At 46.3% G+C, this 24,245-nt stretch overlaps 1 protein-coding gene across 1 annotated transcript in view; it reads right to left on the bottom strand.

The window, feature by feature from the left end:
• The window catches only part of BACH2 (BTB domain and CNC homolog 2), a 439,685-nt gene that overhangs the window by 83,640 nt on the left and 331,800 nt on the right, over positions 1–24,245 (bottom strand). The window contains exon 3 of the mRNA XM_029595411.1: positions 16,309–16,563. Coding sequence (XP_029451271.1) covers positions 16,309–16,563 — 255 coding nt within the window. The remainder of the gene's footprint in view (positions 1–16,308; positions 16,564–24,245) is intronic.

The following is a 24,245-nucleotide window of genomic DNA, read 5'->3' as shown; positions in this document are numbered from 1 at the left end:
TGTCTGCAGAGATTTGTACCTGATTTTTCCACAGATAATTTTTCCCTGGGGGAAAAAAAAAACGTACGTGGTTTAGAAAATGATAAAGAGGCTGGTGGTACCTTATAGACTGACCGATTTATTGGGACACAAGCTTTCGAAAACAAGAGTCCACTTCATCAGACGTTCATGTCTCAATAAATCTATCAGTCTGTATGGTGCTCTCGGCTTCTTTGTCACATTTGCTACTATGCACTAATCACAGCTCTCCCTCTGGAAGTTTTAAAAATACAAAACCACGCGTGTTGCGGCATCTACTAACTTAATCCCACCTCCGATCCCACCTGTGCTTTTGCCTGTCAACAGAGTAGTCAATTTTCCGACAATCCATTTACGTAAGTAAACAACTTTTACTACCCTCCCAGTGTCTGCATGGCTGGCTGGGTGAAATGTTTATATGCTCGCTCTCATGGCAATCACAACCGACTGAGTTCACCATTCTGAGTACCCTAGTGAGATCATTCCTATGCATTACTTTACAACGTGAATTAATGAGGAGGTCCATGTGCAGGAATCAACCAACACATCTGGAAGTTTGTTTAAAGAGCCCAGGCTCTGGGTTGCTGATCACTTCTGGAGCTCTGTTACCTTCATTTCAAAAACTTAATGGAAAATCAAACATCCAGAGGTTCTTTAAGCTCCGGCTGCAGAAACTCCTGTCTAGAGGGTCTGGACGCACACTCTTTTTTACAGTTTGTTGCACAATTAAGTTGCACGGTTGATTCAGTTCAAAGGAAAACCATAGGCTCTTCAAATTCAACCTTCTTCTGGTTTCCTGACATCTCTCTCCTTCTATCCGCTACACCAGGGGCAGGTGAAAAAACACTGTACATCGGTAACTAAATCTGAAGTAGCGAAAAAAAAAGTCCTTTCCAACCCCTGACCCGTCGATCTGCTGAATTAGTGGTTTTCCCTAGCATGTCCCGAAATCATCATGCCTACCAATAGTTTTATCTTAAAAAAAAAGAAAAGAAAAAAGTGTCCAATTTATTTGCAAACTGATTTAGTGTTAAGGGTGTAACTACTAATATTAGCAAAATGCTCCAGAACTTTGCCATTCTTTGAAGCTGGTGAAATTTATTACCTCTTAGTCTCAGAGGATACCCTTTGGCTTTGTTGTGTGTTAAGAAAATTGCAGGTCTTTAAACTGAAGAGACCAGAAAGGAATGTATGAAATTAATACCCTTTGAAGTGGGTCATTAATCAAGAGAGGAGGGGTTTTACCAGGGTTTCTCTGATTACAGCTGTGGATAAGAAAGGAATTAATATCCTTACAGTATTGCCATTGGCTCACAGATGGCTTCCTCAACTTAGTGAGGCAAGGGCGTCATCCACTGAGACAGCAAACATGGTGTGGCCTGTGACATTCTGATGGGAGAAGAGAGCAAAAGGAGAGAGAGCAAAATCACAAAGCTCAGAAAAGTGACATATGCTGTACCAGAAATGAAATGCAACCTGGAACACTGAATGATTCTGCTTCCCGAACCCAGCCATCAGTAGTTGGGCTAACTTTCATCTTTCCTCTGGCAAACACTTGTCTGGTAGATTTTAAAACCCTCTACGTGCCTCGAAGCCGGGGGATGCGCGCGCGACTCAGCGCGCCGTGCAGGTTCCAGAACCCATGCGGGTACACGCGTAGATCCCGCTACAAACCATAGGGGCGGGGTCCGGGCAGGGCATGGGCGGGCCGAGTCTGTAAAATGAAGTCAGCGTGCGCTGGGGGTCCCCTCCCGCGTAACTTTACTTCTGCTATGGACGGTGTGTAAGTCGTGTAACAAAAAAAAAAAAAAGAGGCTAGTCAGCGGGGTTTTAAGGGTCGGGGGTGATAGGGTAAAAGGGAGGCAAGTTAGCTAGGTGGATTAAGAAGTCCTCTCCTTTACTGGGGAAAACTGGGAGAAAGGATTATTGCGCCAGTGCGCGCAGCTACTAAAATTCCCCCTACTTACGCGTGAGGGGCGGCATTTGCACACATGTACGTGAGTATAGCCGGTTTTATAACACGCGTGCGTGTTATAAAATCGCTGCGTCCTTGTGCGCCTGCCAGCAAATCTTAAGATTCATCTCCATGCTTTGCTTCTCCCTTCAAAGTATCATAGTAGAAGACGGCAGAAAAAGACCAATAGGTCCATCCCGTTTGCCCAGATATTCCTGTCCACCCTGGTAAAGATACTTCCCAAGTACTAGCAAGGGAGTGCAACCATCTGTAGGATATATAACTCCTTATCTAGGACAGTTGTTGTCATTTTCCTCCTCTGTTCTCCACCCTCCCAAGTAGATGAGCATACAAGATCTAAGATTTTTCCATCAAGTTCTTTCCCACAGGGATGAAAGTACAACTCATTTGTCTGTCAGCGCATTCAGCCTCTGCCAGAATGGAAGTCCGGAACAGGGTCATCTCTGAAGCTGCTTCTGCCCATAACAGCTGACTATCCACTGGGAAGATCCCATGCTACCCACAGAGAGAGGCAACATGTCGTGCAAGGGAGAGAGGCCAAGGCCACAGTGTGGCTGAAAGGCATTCACCTCCTGGCTCGTCAACCTTTGCCATCCTCTCTCATGGCCTCCACCATTGTGCCAGGAAATTGCACAAAAATCAAGGCCATGTGGCTGCTTCTGTCTCAGGGTGAGCAGCTCCAAAACTCTCTGCTCTGCTCTGGCTGGGGACTGGGGGTGTTGGCTAGAAATGATCTGTGCCACGACCATCTTTTACTCTGCTTCTGCAGGGAGCTGGAACAAATTTACACCACTCGCTCTGCTCTGTTTCTGGGGGGGGGAGCCAGATCTGAATTATAACGCCAGGTCTACTCTGCCTCCTTGGGTCTGCTTCAGGATCAGCCAAGCCCTCCTGTTTGCTGTAGAAGAGGAGGGAAGGGCAGAACAAGAGGAGCTTGAGATCAGGCAACAGAGTGGGTTGGTCTCTGCTCTGTCTGCTCCTGGCTCACCCCTTCTCTTCCTCTTCCCTGCAGGCTGCCTGAAGGGGAGGAGCTGGAGAAGAACACCCCTGTTATGCTGCCTCTTAAGTCTGAAAAGAAGTGGCGGAACTCCGTTCCAGGCCATTTCTCCAGAAATTGAGCCCTAGATACGGGAGATGGTGGTGAGGACTAAAACAACCATTCCAGTCCCAGAGCGTCCTCATGGAAAGACACCGGCACTACGGGAAGTGGAGCCATGGGACTTTCCATGTGGCAGCTGATGGAACCAGTTAGTTAGATTCACCGTGTTATTTTGATAAATTCATAGAGTGTATTGAAATCACTTGGCACCCTTGTTCCGTATTTATACAGCTGATGAAACCGCACTGGGTCACAGACAGACGGACGGGACACGACCCGGCCAAGAGCCACGCTTTCATTTTTTTTTCCTCAGAAAAGAACACCTGAAAAGGAAAAGGTCTGAAAGCGGTGAATGCTGAAGGCTGCCGTATGGTAGCTGGCAGCTGTGGAAAGGAAGGATGGACTGGTCGACAGTAACACACGGTGTGGAGATATGGCAACAGCACCCACCCAGCTGGGAGGGACGGGATGTAAAGAGTAGGACGCTTCAGAGGGAGAAGCCTAGCAAAGTAAAAAAATAAAAATTCTGCACAAACATGTCATCTCATGGAGTCTAATGGACATGTGGCGAGAGACACTCTGATCCCGATGCTGAACAACAGACTACTTCGAAGGGTCTGCATCAGAAGCCATATGATATGAGAGTTAGGGATCTGAAAATGTGTGCGCTAGACTAGAGGAGAGGCGGGGGGGATATGATACCGACTTTTAAATACACGAAAGGGAATAGTAACGCACCAGAAGCAAACTAAGGGGGCAAGATATGAAGCTCCAAGGGGGTAGACTCAGAACAATGCCAGAAAAAAAATTCTTTCATGGAAAGGCTGGTGGATACCTGGAATGCCCGCCCAGTGGAGGTGGTTGAGAAAAAAAACGGCACCGGAATTCAAAAAGGCATCGGAAAAACACAAAGGATCCCTAGGATGGTAATAAAATACTGGGATAACATGAATGGAGCGGTAGATGCAACCCTAAGAAACTTTGCTGGGCAGACGGGATGGGCTATTTGTGTCTTTTTCTGCCATCATTTACTGTGTTACTATGATTTTGCAACCTCCCCCGGCACAACACCCTCCGGTACCAACTGCTGAAGCACCCCGAAGGATCGGGCTGAGCTAAGGAAAGATCTGAGCCATCTGCCTTGCATTCAATCCAGCAGGCTGTTATTTCAACACAGCCCAGAGAAAGGGGGGTGGGGATCACCTGTTCCTCGCCAGCCACTCATCTCGACCAATCTCACTGCAAAGCACTCATTGGTCAACGAAGTCTCCGTGTTTTTCTAGAAGCAAAGAGAAACAAGAGTGGAGGGGGAGAGGGCGGCTCCCTAGCCACGTTTCCCGCCTGCTCCGTTTTCCAGGAGGAGATGAAACATTATTACGGTTAATATTACACACAGTTCTGTTTTCACACGGCACCTCGTCCTGGGCACCACGTAACGGGTGGGAGGCACTGAAGGGTGCAAGGATGACTCTGGCCACGGTGTCTCCAAGCAGATCACACACACACACAAGGGGGCTTGCTGGCCACAAGTATTCAGAACAGAACAGAGCAAATTAGCCCTCACCAGAGGTTGCAGGAATGCAGCAATGCAGAGGGGTTCCAGGCTCCAGGGCTCCCCCTACTCTTCAGGCTCTCAGACAGGGGGGTTTACATTACCCCCTTCCCACACTATAGCAGCCGCAGCCTGAGCAAATGGCTCGGGTTTGCCTCTCTTGGCTTCAGCAGGTCTGGCTCAAAACATATGTGGTCTGCCTATGGGCTACCATAACAGATCTGCCTCTCCTGATTATAGACACTCAAATGATGGAAGGGACAGGGGAAATGGACGTGCGGTCCAAGGTGAGAAGAGCTGGTGGGGGGGGGATTTAGGACCAGTTGAATGAAACGAGGTGGAAGAGGTGAAGCCTATAATTAGGATCGGGAGACAGGAAGGGAAGTGGCACCTTGGATTTCGGGGGGGGGGGGGGGGGGGGGGGGAGATATTTCAGAGTGAGGAGGCTGCTGGGATAATGAGAGTGCTGGGGGGATGGGTGCGGGGGTCCTGTTTGGCAGTAGAGTAGCAGAGTAGAGTGCGGGCCTGGGTCCAGCCCGGGAAGAGAGTTGGTTTGTAATGCTGTCACCGTCTCTCTCTCTGAAGCAGAGCAGCACTCCTCCATGAATGACTTGGCCATTTACTCAAGAGCTGCTGCCAGGAATCATGAAGTGCGGGTGTTAATTGGATAATGGCTGGCTGCCAGCTAATATTGGCATGACCTACAATACCCTTGTCTCACAGCCACGGATCTCTCTCTCTCTCTCTGTAGAACACCTTTTTATTTTCATACTGTAGATAGGAAGTAGAAATCAGGGGGAAAAAAAAAAAAGTGCTCCCAAGTGGTGTTTAACTTCTTATCATGAATTAGAAGCTTAATTAAGTGCCTTGTTAAAGGGAGGGTTTTCTGCGATTAAATCAAATGAAATAACCGTTATGAATACTGATCAAAGGAATAATGTTCTAGCCTTAAACGTGCTTTGGAAGATGTTAATTATTGGAGCCGCCTACAAAGTCTAGCCCAGTGGGTGAGCAGAAGTGCTAGGCACTGCCAAGCAGAAGACCTGGGTTTGAGTCCTGGGCCAGGTTTGTGCTATCGCAACCGGGGCCAGGAACGTTACAAAGGGGAGTCTCGGCCATTGCACTAGGGTACCACCTAGTGGCTGGACTCAGGATGCACACACATATTCCCGGCCAAGGATCGACACTGCAAAGGGAGGGCAGGATGGGTTGTCAGGGTGTGGGAGAGGGCTTTTCTTTTTGAAATAAAAATAGGGCATCAAATTCCAGAGAGCTGCAAATAAAGACTCATGGTGCACTAACTCAACAGAGGCCACTTCCTTTCCTTAACTTTTTTTTTTTTTTTTTAAATGTTCGTCTGCTGTGATATAACGTTTTACAATTCAAATAATTAGCAGAAAAGGAAAATGACAATGATGTATCCAGGTATCTACGGAAGGAAAAAGAAAAAAAAATGAAAGAAAGAAAAGATAAAAAGTCAAGTCCTACTTAGGAAAATGCGAAGGCTCCAAACAGAGGAATAATTAAGCACAAAAAGCCAAAAATTAATAAAGAACAAAAAAAAAAAGGGGGGGGGGGAAATCACATAAGGCAGGATAACTGCAGTTGCCTGCCCCAAACAGCACTAATCCCTTTAAGTGTGATTATTCAGGAACTAAGATCATCATGCCACCCTGCCCCGTTGATAAAATCCCTGAAGGTAGAGTATTTAGACCAGCTATAAAGGTTCTTTAATTTACAGGTACCAAAAAAATGCAGCTCTGTTCCCAAGGAACTTCCAGGGGAATCTGAGGAAGTAACGCACCCCGAGTGACATCACTTCCTGGCGCACAGACAAGAGCTGCAAACGTCTGGGAAACTCCTTAGGTTCTGACCAAGGAAAAAGTCTTCTCGATGCTGGAATAATTTTGGCTTTAAGGTCCAATCTTTGTCTGGTTTTAACACGTGCGGTTAGAGATTGAAAAGAGGGGTGGGGGGGGGGGGAAGGGAAACGACATTTTGAAAGGGAAAATATGGACTGGGAAAAATGGGAATTTCGAGGCATTATGTGAATAGTTTGCACGTTCGAGCCGTGAGTCCACTGGCAGCAGTCACCTTTTTAATTACGTGTTATGGCTTCTTACTGCATTATTTTTATGGAATTATTGCTATTTTAATTATGTACATCATTTTATTGTTCCCCCCATTCTGATTTATTAATAGGTGGTCGACCAAATAATAAATTACACTGGGGCCGATGCAATTCAGTGTGCTCAGCCGTGCGCACTGTTTAACCCGCTGTCGGACGCGGGTTAAATAGGCGCTAATCCACCCCCAATGCAATAGGGAGATTAGCGCCTATTTAATACGCATCCAATGCGGAGTGAATGAGATAGCGCTCATCAAATGCAAATGCATGTGAATGAGGCTATTACTCATTCACTCCAAATGCAAAAAATAAATGTGCGTCTCAGATGCACGTTTATCGCTCAGCTATTAACGCCTGCCTGGAGCAGGCGTTAATAGCTGAGCGCACTGAAAAAAAGTACAGAAAAGCAGAAAAAACTGTACTTTTTTTAAAGTTATAAAAAACCCCCGAAAAAACCTCCGAAAAAAACCTCTGCCGGCCGCTTTGAAGACCGACGCTGATATGCTCGGCATCGGTATTCATAACTGGCAGACCGCTGGTAACCACGGGGTGGCATTATCAAGGAGGCGCTAAGGCCGTGCTAGTGACCCTAGCGCCTCCTTGCTAGCACGACCCCCCTAATTTGTTTATTGCATGGCGCCCCCCTTGCGGGCACCATGCGTTCGCTAAGAAAGCGGGCGCTGAAAGGTCAGTGCCCGCTTTCCGCAAATTTTATTGCATCGGCCCCACTGGAAGTAAAACGTTTCCATTCCTCTGACACCAGCGGCAGAGAGGATCCGGTCAGCCCAGGGAAGAACACATACTAAGGGGCATTCAAGCAAAATATATGCTAATGAGGTAATAAGATGCAAAAGTATGCTAGGTAGCTCATTGCCACCTATTAGTGCAGCAAACAGTAACATGCATTAAAATGTGCAAAATGGGACACAGGACGCATTAAACACAATTTCTTTCTCTATTTACTTGACTTTGTAAGTTGTCCTCTCTTCACAGGAACTCAAGGTGGCATACTAAACAGAGAATTCAACAATCAAGATTTAATAATAAATATATGAACAGAACTAACCAGGAAACCAGAACACAAACAGTACTGAGCACCCTAACCAGGGAGGTGTAATTAACTTTTTGCATTACCGTCCAGTATCACTGCGTGTTCCTGACCATCTGCGTTAATGCCGGCCTCACTTGCATCTCATTAACATTGGTTCACGCGTGCACTGAACACTACATGAATGAGCGTTAACGGCTGATGTTACTGCAGTTTAGGTCATTGGGCCTCTTTGTAAAAAAAAAACAAAACCAGACTTGCCGTGCAATGCTCCCTCTGTGTTGTTTTGCGGAGACGTGCAAGGGTGTGCTACTATTGTCAATGAGCCTCTGCTGTGTGCTGCCTCCCCTATATCTTTACTGAGCAGCCTTCCCTCAGCTAGTGCCATATTTTTTCAGCAGCCTCTGATGAAATTCTTGTTTATCTTGTGTTTCCTCATCATGCTGTTGCTAGTCTCCTCTGGGATCTTATTTGCTTATTATTTATTTACTTATAGCCATTTCATATTCTGCCTTTTTCCACAAGTGGCCTTAAGGCGGATTCAAAAGCAAGTTTTAACTCGGCAGTTGCAGACCATTGATTGAAAGTCATTCACAATAGCACTGCAAGGCCAGGGTGTATAACTTTTAACGGTTCAGGTAGATGGGTCGGAGAGACTGAGTGATTCTTGCCGAGGGGACGCTAAGGGAAGGTGTGTGGCCACAGACTATGCCTTAGCTTTTTCGCTGAAAGTGAGGAAAGATTCGAGGCATAGGGGCTAGCAGCACCTTGTTCCAGATTTTTGGAGCATACCTGAAGGCACGATAGTTTGTGCAGGGTAAGTCTAGCTGACGCTGGAGGAGGGGAGGAGAGAAGAGACGCCTGGGAGGATCGGCGTTCTCTAGTAGGAGTGTAGGGGGAAAAGAAAAAGTTGAGAGAGATACTCAGGGGATTGTTTGCCCTCGCACTTGTAGATGAAGCAGAGGTTTTTGAATGGTTTCCTGCTTTTGACTGGGAGCCAGTGAAGCTGGTATAGTATTGGTGTTATGTGCTTTGTTGCTTTGGCTCTTACCAAGATTCTAGCGGCCGCATTCTGCAGAAGCCGGAGACACTTCAGACCGTATCGTAAGATGCCGTTAAACCAAGAGTTGCAGTAGCAATTCGGCTGGTGACTAACTCATGTATCACCAAGATTGCATTTATCAAGATAGTTGCACAGAGGCATAAATGTCTTGTCTTCTCCTGCTTCCTTTCCTGCTTCTCATTTCTATGACTTATTTCTTCTCCACGTCTCTTTCCATCTGTCTCTTTCTTTTATGCCCCTTTTCTCTCCTCTCCATCTCTCTCAAATCATTTTTCATCCTGCTCCCCCATCTCATTCCTCCGTTGCCCCCACCTGGTCTGGTTCTTTCTCTCACTCCAACTCTCAACTGTGAAATTCTGAACGCTTAGAGATGGCCGAGTAAAATATTGCTGGCGATAACCTTCCACATCTATGCACGACGGTTATTGCCACCCATCATTAGTAACATAGCAAATGACAAGAAGATGAAGACTAATTACCCGATAGCATCATTCAATAAATCTTTTTATATGAGAGAGATCTATCATTCACCCTAAACGATACAGAATAGAATAAACCCCCTATAGAAATCCTGCACCTCCGATTCTGCAAACAAATGTCAGGCTCACTGGACTATAGTTTCCTGGATCACCCCTGGAGCCCTTTTTAAATATGGGGGTTACATTGGCCACCTTCCAGTCTTTAGGTACAATGGCCGATTTTAATGATAGGTTAGAAATTACTAGTAATAGATCTGAAATTTCATTTTCGAGTTCTTTTAGAACCTTGGGGTGTTTACTATTTGGTCCGGGTGATTTGCTACTCTTCAGTTTGTCAATCTGGCCTACTACATCTTGCAGGTTCACCATGATTTGGTTCAGTTCACCTGAATCATTACCCTTGAAAACCTTCTCCGGAACGGGTATCTCCTCAACATCTTCATCAATAAACACCAAAGCAAAAAATTAATTTAGTCTTTCCGCGATGGCCTTATCTTCCCTAAGTGCACCTTTAACCCCTCAATCATCTAACTGTCCAACAGATTCCCTCATAGGCTTTCTGCTTCGGATATATTTTTTAAAGTTTTTATTATGGGATTTTTGCCTCTCCTACAGTCAGCTTCTTTTCAAATTCTCTCTTTTCAATGTTTTACATTTAACTTGCCAATGCTTATGCTTTTCCCTATTTTCTTTAGATGGATCCTTCTTCCAATTTTTGAAGGAAGCTTTTTTTGGCTAAAATAGCCTCTTTCACTTCAGCTGTTAGAATGTTCCAGATTCTCCAGTTTTTATCTCAGAGCCTCATATTCTCGCTCATTAAAGTGACGGTGGAGGACCGTAATGCAAAAAACCTGTTACCCAGAGCTTCTTTTTATTGGGCAGAGGAAGGGGAAGGTGGTGGCAGTTTCCTCCTGCTCAATCCAAACCAAGGCTGGGATCTGGCACCTTGAGCCCTCCTGTCACTGGTAACTACCCAGGGATTTTTTTCCTCGTTTTATATCTCCTCCCAACTCGTTTTAGTTCATTTACTGAAGTGACGGTCCTGGGTCAGGGCCCATGCACCAGGCCATCTTCTGGAACTATGCAATCTGGCCACCAGGTGTCACCAGGCATGCTCCCAGTCATCCTGCAGTTTAAACTCTGTGGGGGGCTCTGTAGTTTGCAGGAGCCACCACGCCCACAAAGTTTAAACTGCAGGACAGCTGGAACATGCCTGGAGAGAAGAAAGGTGTCGGCAGTCTCTGGCACACTACTGAACACTGATGGGGAGTTCTTTGTGACGCAGAACCTTGGGCAACCTTGGGCATCCCTGCACAGAGCAGGGATCACAATCCTAACAGCAATGGTAGGCAGATGAAATCCTGCATTTGCAGTGTGTTAGCAGCGCTGCATTAAGAATACCATCAGATCTAGTTGAACATGTGGGAGCTTTACCATTATGCTGGTGAATGTACATTGTACGTGCGTCTTATTACCAGCTTCATGGCACATGTCACTACAAGAGAGCGGCAGCTGCTGTTTGTCTCCCAATCAATTACGGTGGCGAGGCCAGTTCAGTCGCAGGAGGATGTCCCTGTTTTATCTCTGTCTTAACAAGTTGGGCACAGCTAAAACATGTGATGGGAGAGGCCAGACCAGGAGGCACGCTGTCAAAGCTTCTCTTCTGTAGTGGTTACACTCACCGCCGGATTCTAGTCCAGCAACGATTAGCTGAATACAATTTAAAGTTTGTTGTTTTTTTTTTTTCTTTGTCCCACTTGGTTCTTCCTTCTGAATGCACTGGTCCTTTGGCTTGTTCAGCGTTTTTTTTCCTTCCTGAAGTTGATTATTATTCAGCAGACGTTTGCTGTACGCCAATATGACATTTGCTTTTGTTTAGCTTCGTGTTTGAGATACATGGCAAGCCCTGAACAAGATGCTGAGAGGTTTGCTGACTGGTTGGCAGGCCAAGGGTCAGGTTGGTTACAGGGATTTCCCCCGTGGGGAGGGGGCGGGAGGAAAGGGGCACAGAATGTTCACAGCCGCCTTACATTACCACCGTCTTAAGCTTAGGGCTCCAGCTTGTGGCACTATGGCTCTACCAACGCCCGTTTCTCTTTTTGCTGTCTGATGCTTTGCATTGCATTTATCTTGCGTATTTTTTGTGCATTTCTAAAACTAGCTACAATGCTGTGTGCATTGATGGCATTAATACACATTTATTAATACATATTAATACAGATTTATCTATTATAATGACTGCATTTATAACACAGTAACATTGTAGATGTCTGTCCACCTCCTCTCTGCCCCATTTCCTTCCTAAGAATATATCAGAGCCCTGTTACAATTTCATGTTAAACCGAAAAAAGAGCAAAAAAATCCCCACACAAATCCAAATCAAACAGCAAATAGGGGATCACCAATGTTACTTCTTTATACTTTTAATTTCATGTTAGACAGCCGTGCATCCTCTTCTTCAATGAGGAGCCACCCCCAATGGTTGGAGCACTGGGCTGAGAACCAGGATAAAACCAGGCCTCAAATCTCAGGTTCTTTGCTGATATTCCTTAAAGCCTTGGACAAGTCACTATATCTCTCATTACCTCGGGTGCCCACTTAAGATTGTAAGCTCTTTGGGACAAGGGCCTATTGTGTACCTGATTTCTATAAGCCACCTTGAGCATTACTGAAAAGGCGTGCGAAAAATATTCAAATTATTGTTATTAGTGATGCAGCCATGCCGCTGGCTCTGTGCACATTTTGCTTTTGTCTTCTCCTCTTTTTGCCTCTCTACTAATTTCATATGATTTAGCATACAGTGTTCTAAAATACTCCAACACTCAGCCTCCCCCTTCCATTTCTGCTATCTGCCAGGCCCCCTGCCCGCTCTTACCACTGTGCTCTGACTCTGTCCCAAGCAGATTTAAATCCTCTCATGGCTTCTATCTCAGCTGCTGGGCTGTTCTAGAGATGCGCCACCCTCTCAATAAGGAAGTATTCCCTCTGAGCCTTCCTCCCTCCAACTTCTTATCATTACCCCCTTGACCCTTGAATTTTTCTCTCCATGGAAAATGCCTCCTTCCACTTTACTGAAGCCAACTAACTATCAGTACGGTGTGCTCAGGCCGAGCGCACCGTTAGCCCCCGTTTGGACGCGTGTTTTTGACGCGCTATTATTACCCCTTATACAGTAAGGGGTAATAGCGCATGGAAAACGCGTATCCAACCCCCCCCAAAACTAATAGCGTGCTCAACATGCAAATGCATGTCGATGAACCTATTAGTCCTGCTTGATACAGAAAGTAAAATGTGCAGCCAAGACGCACATTTTACTTTCAGAAATTAGCGCCTGCCCAAAGGCAGGAGTTAATTTCGGCCGGCACCAGGTAAGTGTACAGAAAAGCAGAAAAAACTGCTTTTCTGTACACCCTCCGACTTAATATCATAGCGATATTAAGTCGGAGGCCCCAAAAATAAAAAAAAAATAAAAAATCTTAAAAAAAAATAATCTGCCCGCGGGTTGGAAAACAGACGCTCCATTTTGCCGGCGTCAGTGTTCCAAACCCGTGGCTGTCAGCGGGCTCGACAACTGACGCCGGTAAAATTAAGCGTCGGCTGTCAAACCCGCTGACAGCCGCCGCTTCTGCCAATAAGGAGGCATTAGGGACGCGCTAGTGTCCCTAGCGCCTCGTTTTTACCACGGACCCTCATTTGCATACTGAATCACATGCCCAGGAGAGTGGCCTGTGCGTGCATTGGAAGAGCGGGTGCTCGCCTCGGAGCGCTGGCTCTCCCGTGCAGTTTACTGAATCGGCCTGTTTGTCTTTCGGTAAGCATACTTTCAGCATCCCGGTGCAGGCTTTGTGTTGCAGGCCCTGTGTCACTTTTGGTAGTCCTTCTCTGAACTGCTTCCATCATTTCAAAGTCCCTAGTGACCTATACAGGGATAATACTACCTCCTTTTTCCCTGGAGCACAGCGCTAGATTTCCCTGAGTTGATTACTCCCAGATCCTTTCCTGCTTGGCAGATCCCAGTTCATGTCCTCCTTGGAGGATTTCTGTTTTGTAAGTGCACAATTTTACACTTTTGTGCATGAAGCACAGCTTCTAAACCCATGAGCATCCTTTCCAATTTCCTCAGGTTCCACTTCATTCTTCTACCCCCTACAGATGTTTGTGTACCCTGTTAGTTTTCTGTGTCACCTGCAGACAGACACCTTTCTCTCTCAAAGTCCCTCTGCAATGTCACAGATAAACGTGTTGAAAAGAACTGGCGTCAGCACCGAGTGCCGAGCTATCACTCTGGTCCCTTCACACCAGGATGGACTCCACGGACTACCACGCTCTCAGGCCCTTGCTATAACCTGTCTGTTAAGAGCCCATGCGCTGAATTTCAGGGCGCAGTTTTAATGCACAGGTTACATTTCGTTTTAATCTCCGCTGCAGATGCTAATGCATCAGGGGGTTAAAATGTGCGTACACAGAGTCACTATCTGAGGTCAGCACAGGCTGCACGCACCTTTCAACTCGGGAGGGGAGGGGGCAGAACGGGAGAGCGCATAGAGGAGCCCATCGTTTCATGTTCCCAATTTAGGAGCCCATCTTTTCTTGTGCTCCTAGCCGGCTGTCGTGGTTAGGCTTAAAAACATAAACGCACTGTCCGAGCTGCCACCATCGCTTGTCTTTGCAGGGAGCGGTGGAGCCCTGGTGGCGGATCCAGAGTTAGAAAGTTTACTCCACCTCTGACCAAGAGCAAAGTTTCTAGCGCTGTGCACTCAGCCAACGCACCTCTCTGCATTGGGAGGGAATACTTAATGCCCTCATTTGCACGGGATTTCCATGTGAGGGCACTAAGCTGGGCACACATTTTGAAATGCACATTTTTGTGCAAGAAAAATTCCTTCCTGAATTGGCAGTAATGTTTACCTGCACCAAATGTGCACCCATGTGGGTAAAAACCGTGCATTCAGCTGAACGCACTTTATTGCATCGGCCTGCAAGTTGGTCAACCAGTTCCTCACCCAGTTATCTACTTCCTGCCTTAGTCCTGTACTGACCAGTTTTCCTACCAATCTTCTATGTGGAACAGTAGTCTAGAGTCTGGCAGCTAAGATTTCATGCTAAACAAAAACGCAGAGTCCTTCATCTGTGCTGCAAAACCCCAAAGCAGTGGTACAGTAGGGGATGAAATTCTCTTATACACAGAACAAGAGTGGAATCTGGGGGAGATCATATCAAATGAGGTCAAAGTGGCCAGAAGGATAAGGCAACAGCAAAAGTCAGAAAGATGCATAGTGTGAGGAACTGTTAGTAGAAAAAAGGGAAGTGACTTTACTCCTGGATATACTGTGTACAGGAATACTGTGTACAGCTCTGGAGATTGCATCTTCATAAGGATATAAACCAGTTGGGACTCGGTTCAGAGAGTGGCTACTAAAATGATCAGTTATCTCCATTCTAAAGCATATGGGGACAGAGTTAAAGATCTAAACACATATACCCTAGAGGAAAGACAGGATAAGGAGATATGATAGGGACATGGTATCAATGCAAAAGGGGGGGGAGCTTTTTTGAGGGGACACTGGATGAAGAGGATAGGGGTAGACTCAGAAGTAATCTAAAGAAACATTTCTTTAGAGAGAGGGTGGTGGATGCATGGAACAGCCTCCCAGTGGAAGTGGTGGCGTCGAGGACAGTATCTGAATTCAAGAAAGCATGGGACAAGCACAGCGGATCTCTGAGGGAGTGGTAGGGATTGGAGAGCAGAGCATTTGGTCTGGATGGACAGCCTAGGCAAGCAGTGGGTTTTTTTTTTCCTTGCCATCACATTTCTGTGTAAAAGCCCTACTGAATTCTAGACAGGCCGCATCCAGTGCTCTTCCCTGATCTGCAAATTTTGTCATCTCAGCAAAGAACTTAATCCAACCTGCCTGATAAGATCTTCCCCCTGTGAAATTATGTTGTCAAGGCCCTGTAGTCTATTTGCTTCAAGTTACCGCACTATCCTGTTCTTTGGTAGCGTCTCTACAGTTTTGCTCCATACTGATGTTACATTAATGCGCATCCATGTATCCATACAGCAGAAACACCACGGGTGACGGCAGCAACACAAGCTTTCCCCCACACTGCCCCATCAATGGTGCCTCAACGCTGCTTTTGAAGGGACCACCTCCTCCCAGGAGAAGTTAATTCACTCTTCACGCCTGTCTGACAAGGTGAGGCCAATTACGGCACACCCGTGATGATGCTTTGTTTAGAGATGTGGATGTCTGCCCACGGGGACCATCAACTCATTTCCCATAAGTCACCAGACAGCACTCAGGTGGAAATGGCTTCAGGCCGCTACTGACCTGACCCAGATTAGAACTGGAGTGGAGGAGTAGCCTAGTGGTTAGAGCAGTGGGCTACGAACCAGGAGACCAGCGTTCGAGTCCTTGTGACCTTGGGCAAGTCACTTTACCCTCCATTGCCTCAGGTACAAACTTAGGGGGTCATTTACCAGACGGATCGCACGCGATAAGGGACCCATCGGGGTCACCGGGGCCGACTCCGTGAAGACGCCGCGGACGACGAAAAGGTAAGGGCCTTTTTGCGTCCTATTTCACGCCCAATAGCTACACCTTCTATGGTGGCACTATTGGGTGCGAAACCGGCAGCGATCGCCCCCCGTTTCTGCCCCCCGCCCCTCATTACCTAAAGTATCGCAGGCCTGCGATACTTTAGAAAATGAGGCCCTTAGATTGTAAGCCCTCTGGGGATAGGGAAATACCTACAGTACCTGAATGTAATCCACTTTGAAGTGCTGAAAAAAGTGCAAAAAGCGGAATATAAATCTAAAAAAAACCCCAAAACTGAGAGAACTTGTAAACCTGTGGCGCTCCACTGACTCCTCCTAGTCTCCCCATTGACTTTTTAACTGTGGGAGCAGCAAACAAAAGTTTCGATAATATGACAGTGACTTTACCTCCTCTGGCAGGCTCACCACCAGGTCGTGATCCGTTTGGCCAAGCAGCGCTTGCCAGAAGTACTCGCTGCAGGCGGCGAGCACGGCTCGGTGGCCTCGAAACTCCTTCCCCTCCACCAGCAAGGTCACATCGCACAGGATATCCTGCTTCCGCTGGTCGTTGAGGCACAGGAGAATATTGGTGCAATGCACTGTCGACTCATAAACGTACATGGGGGATTCAGTCTTCTCATCCACAGACATGCCGTTCACACCCTGGAACAGAAAGAGCCGCTAATTCAGCAGGGAAGGAAGGATTTTTTTTTATTTACTTATTTATTTATAGACATTTCATATTCTACCTTTTACCATGAATAGCTTCAGGGCGGATTACATCAATTTAAAGACAACAAAACAGCAATTGAGATAAAAGTTACAGCTAGGTGTTCAGATTTACAATGGAATAAGCCTTGACAGCACTGATATAGCCACTGCCACAGTTTCACAGAGCAATGTCCTTATAGCATCACACAGAAACCAATGCCCTCCCAGAATAATGACCTCATAGTTTCAGAAAGTATTTCTCTCCCAACATCACAGAATAATGCCCTTGTAACATCGAAGAGTAACACTCCCACACCACCACAGGGTGACGGCCTAGTAGCATCTTTAATATGTATACCCTGGGAGAGAGAGGAGACCCAGAGATAAGACATAGACCTTCAAATACCTGAAAGGAATTAATGATACACAAAAATTAAATCTTTTCTGATGGCAAGAAAGCTAGGGGTCACGATATGAAACTCCAAAGGTGGGGGGGGGGGGGGGGGAAGCCTCAGGAACACTGTCAGGAAATATTTCTTCACGAAAAGGGTGGTGGATGCATGGAATGCCCTCCTGGAAGAGGTGGTGAAGACAAGAACGATAGTGGAATTCAAAAGGGCGCTGAGCCAACACAGAGGATTTCCTGCTGGCTAGAGAATGGAAATGAAGAAATAGGGTAACTGTTCTATTACCCCTAAATTTTACATTTTTGCTTGGGGGTAAGCCTGCGTGGAGCAGCAGTTGCTACTACCTAAAAAAAAAATAATAAAAAATTACTGGGCAGACTGGATGGGCCATTTTGTTCTTTATCTATAGTCTTTCAATATATTACTATTTACTATCATATGGCAATGACCTTGTAGCACCACAGAATAATGACCCTGTACCATCACAGAGTAACGCCCTCACAAGTGACTGAAATGAGTGGCACAAATTATGAAGTACAGAAAGATATCTGGCCAAGATGTGTGAGACAGTCCCTTTAATTTTCCCTATAACCAATAAGGCTCTCTCTCTCGACTTGCAAAAAAAAAAAAGGCTGTCCTGAAAATGCAGTACTAGCTTTCAGAATACAATAGAAAAGGGCAAGATTGCAATCTTCAATGCAGTCAAAAATCCTGGCTAAACTCAGGAATTTTATTTCCCCTGATATTTCCCCATCATGAGCATACACCCAAATATTGGGCAAGGCTAGAGATCATCGTCTGTAATCAGGACTCTCTTGCCCACTTGGACAGCTATTTTATTTATATTAAAAAATATATATCCATAACTGTTAATGTATGCTCTTTTCTACCAACAGGAATCGTGCCAACAAAGCAGAAAAATATAATTCTTAAGAGCTTGATATTCAAAAGGTGTAACTGGAAGAGTTGGCTGCGTAGACTCTTGAATTAAAAAATTTGCCACCTCTTGAGTATCTAAATGGAGGCACCTGAAATCACGAGGTGCCTAATTATAGTTTCCTAAAAAAAAAAAAAAAGGGGGTGAAGCCAGGGCAGGTGAACAAATTTAGGGACTCAATGACAATTTCCCTCGCCAGGCATCTTAATTTAGTTACTTAACCTTGATGTCCTTATACCTGGACTAACTTTAGGGGGTTTCAGGTTAAGGCACCGAAAGTTAAAGTTAGGAGACGAAATTTAAAAACCATGTTTGGGCACTTAAATTTGAGCGCTTAGTGCTCTTCGGATATCGGTCTCATATCGCAAATAGAGACGGCAGGTAAGGAGCAATTGGGCCACCAAGTTCTCTTCTTCTTTGGTTTTCCACCCCTTTGGGGAATGAGATCACAGAAATTCCCAATTTCAGCCCAACACGGGCTCCCGCCCACCCCAAGCCTGCTACCTAACCACTCAACCCAGTTCCTATCACTGCCCTCTATATCTGCCTCCAGCATGTTTAAATTCAGAGATGAGTAGTTAAGTGAAATGCCTCTGTTCCGAGTGCTATGCAAATTCTGGTCTTTAAAAAGTGGTACACTTATTTCTACATTCAACTAAACTACAATTACTGTATATAAAACAAGCAGTTGCAAATTGTTTTATTTATTTATTTTTTGGCTTGTTCACTGCTTTGTGCACTCTCTGAAAGGCGGATTACAAATCAAAGTAAGTAAATACGCAAAACAAGAAAACCTTCAATAAATCCCATGTACACTGATTGGTTATTACAAAAAAAAAAAAAAGGATTTTCCGATCTGGTCCCGTGGCTCAGGCTGCAGCGCAGGAGTCTCGAGCTTTGCCTTCTTCTGCACTAAGGCTCAGGTGCACACCTCTCACCCCTCCCCCGGCATGACTGCTCTGTTTGCACATCTGCGTACAACAGGCAGGGGTTCCCTTTCTAGTCTTCCCACAGCGTGAAAGCTCTAGACGTTAAGGAGTGTCTGCATGTGCTCCCAGTCTCTTCCTGCCCCACCAACCCATAAAGGATAAACCTATTGAGATTACCTTCTGCGCCATCCTTTCTGATAGTAACAGGATGAAGTAGTGTGGTTGCCATGTTAGCCTATTTGAATGCATTGAGATAAAGGCCGACAAAGACAAAAATATACAATACAAGAGAATACCGTTTTATTGGGACTACCTTAATAAACTTATCCCAATACAAAGGTATATTCTTATAAGTTTGTAAACCCTGGGCGGGACGGATCCTTTTACTTGCCCCGAGGGGCACACAACAACGAGATGGACCCTTTGTGCACAACTCTCCTTCCTTGACTCACAGGCTCTCCTTCACCCCACCAGACGGCTTTACTTTCTGAGTCCCAGGATTCCAGTCTGGGCACCAACAATCGTTCTTATACCCGGTTCCTTTTTGCAATAAGCCCCTTCCGTCCCTTGTGTAAAGCACCGATAACCATCAAAGTCTATGCATCCAATAAACACACCACGAGAAGAAGAGTGGTTTCCAACTCCTTTACTGATTGATGGTTGATTAGATGCCAGAAGAATGTTTACAGCTTCAATTCGGATTCCAATTAAAATCAATAAATGGTAAGCAGAAAGATTCTTTAGCAAAGTCTCTGCTTTCCTCTGGAAGCACGCAGAACTCCTTCCCAATTACTCCAATTATCTCAGATTTATCAGACTGATGCTAGTTCAATCCTCTCTTAACTCCCAAGTTATTTTCCCAGCTCTTCCCACTGAAGGTGGTCAGAATTTTGTTTCAATGCTCTACCAGAACTTAGTCCCAGTTTTAATACATTTCCTAGACTCTCCTTACGTCCTTTGACTCCTTAGGCCGTCGCACCTGAAGGGCATTTCATTTGCCTTTATATTTCCCCTGAGTCAGCAGTAACAAGGTTCTTGTTAGCTTTACTTTGTATCTTCCAGTTTCCTTCCATCTTATGCCACTGGTAGGGATCCTCTCCTCTAAATGAATTCCTCCAAGCTCCTTATGTGTCAATCCTCACCCATGCGTGGCATCATCCGATGGAGCCCGGCACGGAACTTTGATCTCAAAAATTCTAGAGCTTTCAGCGTGCCCTACTGAGCATGTGCAGCTGTAGCCACCTCCCTATCTCCCAGGCAGAGTCCCTCAGTCCACGATATAGCAGAGACATGGAGAAAACAACTTCCAGCGGAAGTGGGAGGGTATTTTGAGGAGTGACATCCTGCTGTACTCGGAGAACACCTGTTACAGATAAGTAACTCTGCTTTCTCTAAGGACAAGCAGGATGCCAGTCCTCACACATGGGTGAATCCCAAGCTAGAGGCTGCCAAAAACAGGGAAAAAGGGGAAACCCTTTAGTGCGGAAGCACCACCATTCCCCCCCCTTTATTTTCAGTGAAACAGCTGGACCTATAAGGGCTCTAGGAGGGAAAAGAATTGAGTTTCCCACCTCAAAGAGACTGGTATGACAGACTGAGAGGCAGAAACCCCAATATGCAGCAAGGCGCCTGAAGGCAGGTGCTTTATGCGAGCATGACGCTAGAAGCCCACTGAGCCATATGGTCAGAACAGTGAACTCTGACCAGCATTAGTAGGCCTAGGCCCCCCTTGGGTACAGGCGAAAGGACAAATTTACCAAGTACAAGAGAAAAAAGTTCGTGCATCAAGACCGCAAAAGATTGGGGGTTTTCCGTCTTTGGTGTCACAAGGCAACCGAAAATCAGCTGGGGCTAAAGAGCCCAGCAGAAAGAAAACTGCGGGTCATTATCAAAAGAGTAAAAAGACAGACTGGGCACGCAAAGCAACACCCAAACTATGCCCAAAAGGAATGGAGGGCATGGAAACCAAATGTCCACCTGGAGATGAAGAGGCAAGAACCATCAGGGTCTGCAGCAGACCCCATCTTCCGAAAAGTACAAGATCTGACCTCCAAGGTCAGATAAGATAAAAACCAGAATGCCGAAGCATAATGGACTACTCCTCCACTGGGAGCCCCATGCCAAGATGCTGAGCAGGGCAGTGAGCTGTGACTGAAGCGCTGTTAAACAATGTACTTCACCATCAGGGGAAGCCAAGCGAAAGGGAAGCGCCTTGGCCAGGGATCTGGCCCAAGCAGGGAAGGCTCGTGCACCCGTTCGTGAAGGTATATGCGACGGCTACTCCCATGTGCCCCCTGGCTTCCTCCTGGACTGTCTGACTGAAAGTTAGAAGTGAACAACACAAGGAGGCAGACCTCTGGGCTGCAGGACAAAGGAAACAGCCTCCAGCTTGTTGAAAATGCAGTTTGGAGGCTTCCCAAGCACTGAAACTCTCTCCCAATCCTAGCAGGGAGTTGCCTCTCAGGCAAACACAGCCCACAGGGCCCATCTACCCTCGGTAAACATAGGCAATGTATACTGAGAGAGTCCTAGACTTTAGCAGGGCGAGAGCAACCTGAAGAAATTCGCTAACCTCTCTGCTGAGAGTGAAAACAAGAATGCTGCAAGAGGCAGCCCCTGTGGAAGAGGACATCTTCAGCAGTCCGGGAACCCTGAATGTCCCAGTGAAGGAGCAGACTGCCCATCAACTGGGCAGAGGTATCAAACCTATGGCTCGAGAAAACATTGTGGCACCCATGTGGAAATGTCCACATGTTTAGAGGACTGCCTTGTCAGAGGTGACAGGGTTAAAATAAATCAGTACCATAGGAGGCTGATCTGCTGTGCCATGTCTAAAACAGATAAGTATAATCTCAGCCAGGATCCTTTTTGGCACTCTTCAGCACGTTAATAAATGCGGTCCCCTCTTGGTTAGTACAAGTTGTTTTTATCTAGGTGTACCTCACAACAGTGTACCTACGCTTCGAGTTGAATCTGTTGCATAAATGTGTTTTGGCGTTGCTTAAATAAACAGCATAAAACTGTAAAAAAATAAAAATATTATGTTTAGGAAGTAAATCAGCTTTTAAGCACTGTTGAAACACAGGTGAAGTGTCTATTTCAGCGGTGTGCTGAGGCTGAAGTGTAGATGTGCCACGAGAAGAGCGTTGAGGTGCCAGCAGTCTTCATTTGGATGACCTCTTGCCAGCAATGGGGGTCGGAGAGCAGCGACCATCTGCTGCCGTTTCCCCCAATTCTGGCTTTCCTCTGCAACAGAAGCTGAACAGAGCCCTGTAGTCTTGCGAGACCTGCTGGCCCCCTGCGGCTCAGATTGCAGAGGAGAGCCAGCTGCTCAGACTGCTGCCGGTTCCAGGACATGGGGGAGAAGAAGGAATAGGTGAAGATGCTAAGAGGATGGAGGGGGTGAGGGAAAAGAAAGGGAAGGGAAGGTAATGGTGTCAGGGGATGGGGGAGAGAGAATGGAAGGTGATGATATCATGGGATAAAGGGAGAGAGAAGGTGATGATCATGCCAGAGTAAGGGAGAGGAGGAAGAGAAGATGATGATTCCAGGGTAGGTGGAGGGAGAGGAAAGGGAATAGAAGGTGATGATGCCAGGGAGAAGGAACAGAAGGAGAAAGAAACATAGAAATGACGGCAGAAAAGGACCAAATGGTCCATCCGGTTTGCCCAGCAAGCCCATGGCAGCTTCTTGCTGTTGAAACAGAGAGCAATGTTGAGTTGCATCAAAAGTACCAGGCTTACTAGTTAAGGTGGTAACCAACGCATCAGCAAATTACCCCATGCTTATTTGTTTCCCCAGAACGTAGAAGTCGGGTCCTCGTTAGTTGCTGTCCGAATCCAATTCCCCTTTTCCTCTGTATCTGGAGTTGCATCAACAGTATGAAAGCTTATTGGTGATGATGATGATGCCAGGCGGGCAGAGGCCGAACATAAACATACCCTCACCAAATACAGAATACAGCAATCATAAAGTAGAAATACAAACGCGCAGACAAAAACTGAATGGGACACCGCAAGAAGCCAGACTATGAGATACAAAAATGAAAAAAGAACCATCACCATTCCTCAAACATCAAACAAAATCAAGAAATAAAAAAAATATATAATCATAATACTAAAAACATACTAATAATAATATTTCAAAAAAAGCTGATGAATAAAACATCAAATAATTAAAAACTCATAGACAACATTTTTTAAATGTCCCAAACACCAATAAAATATTTCAAAACAGCAGACACAGCAAATAACACCTGAAAAATAAAACTAAAGAGGATCATAAAAATTCATGCTCACCAAACATGGGAACCTTTGATTTCCAGTCACCCTTGGATTGTCGTGGAGTACTGGGAGTGGGATGCATAAACTTTCTCCTCTCTTTTTTATATATACACATACACACAAACTCATACACATATATGCTCCCTCTCAGACAAATCTCCAGGCATCTCCAGCTCTTCTTTGATTGGAATCTACCAGCAGCCCTAGGCCCTCACCTTCATTTCGGCTGCTGGCAGGTTGGAATCCACCTGCACCCCTATGCACATCCAGGGGAGAGGGAATAGAATGTGATGGTGATGATGATGAGAGGGGAGTGGAGGGAGAGGGAAGGAAGAAGGTGATGATGCCAGGGGAGAGAGAGAAGAGTCCCTACGCACATCCAGGGCCTTGGCGCTTTCTACGGCTTGCTCTCTACTGCTGGGGTGGCTGCTGGATAGTGCCTGCATGGTGGAGTTTGGGGTAGGGGGAGGGAAGGTCAGCGGTGGATGGGGCAAGAAGAAAAAGCATCATCATCGTCGTCGTCAGAGGTAGTGGATGGTGGCAGCAGCGCATGCCCTCCCTTCAGCCCCCAGTGTGCGCATGAGGAGCAGTCGAGTGAACGCGTGCGAGCCCGCCCAGCGAGAGAGACGAGCGAGTGGGGGTCTCGGGTTTTTTTTCCTCTACGTGGAGCGAGCTCTCTCGGACTGGGCTGATTTTTTTTTTTCTTGTTGTTGTTGAACCAAAGTGGGGAAGAGGCAAGTGATGAATTCTTGGTTCCCCCTTCAATCCAGAGCTGCTCTCCATTGCCGTCTGAATGAGCTGAAACAGCCACGGCTCTGACGTTCGTGCTCTGACAGCGTGTCCACTGGTGGCAGCACGGGTCTCTCCCTGCTCCCAACGCCGCACTACCAGGTGTGCCGCCCTGTGCGACTGCACGGTTTGCACACTTGGTGGCACCGGGCCTGATGGTGATGTGCCATGATGAAGTAATGCCACAACACAAAAAAGACTGGGAACCACTGGTCTAGTTTGCATTTGCAAGAGTAAAGAAGAGGGGCTAGGAGGCAGCCAAAGGCAGCGTTGATGAGTGCCATGTACA

The sequence above is a fragment of the Rhinatrema bivittatum genome, chromosome 3 (assembly GCF_901001135.1).
Source record: "Rhinatrema bivittatum chromosome 3, aRhiBiv1.1, whole genome shotgun sequence".
Classification (NCBI taxonomy): Eukaryota; Metazoa; Chordata; class Amphibia; order Gymnophiona; family Rhinatrematidae; genus Rhinatrema; species Rhinatrema bivittatum.
The sequence above is the reverse complement of the archived record's forward strand: the minus strand, read 5'-3'. Positions and strand labels throughout refer to the sequence as shown.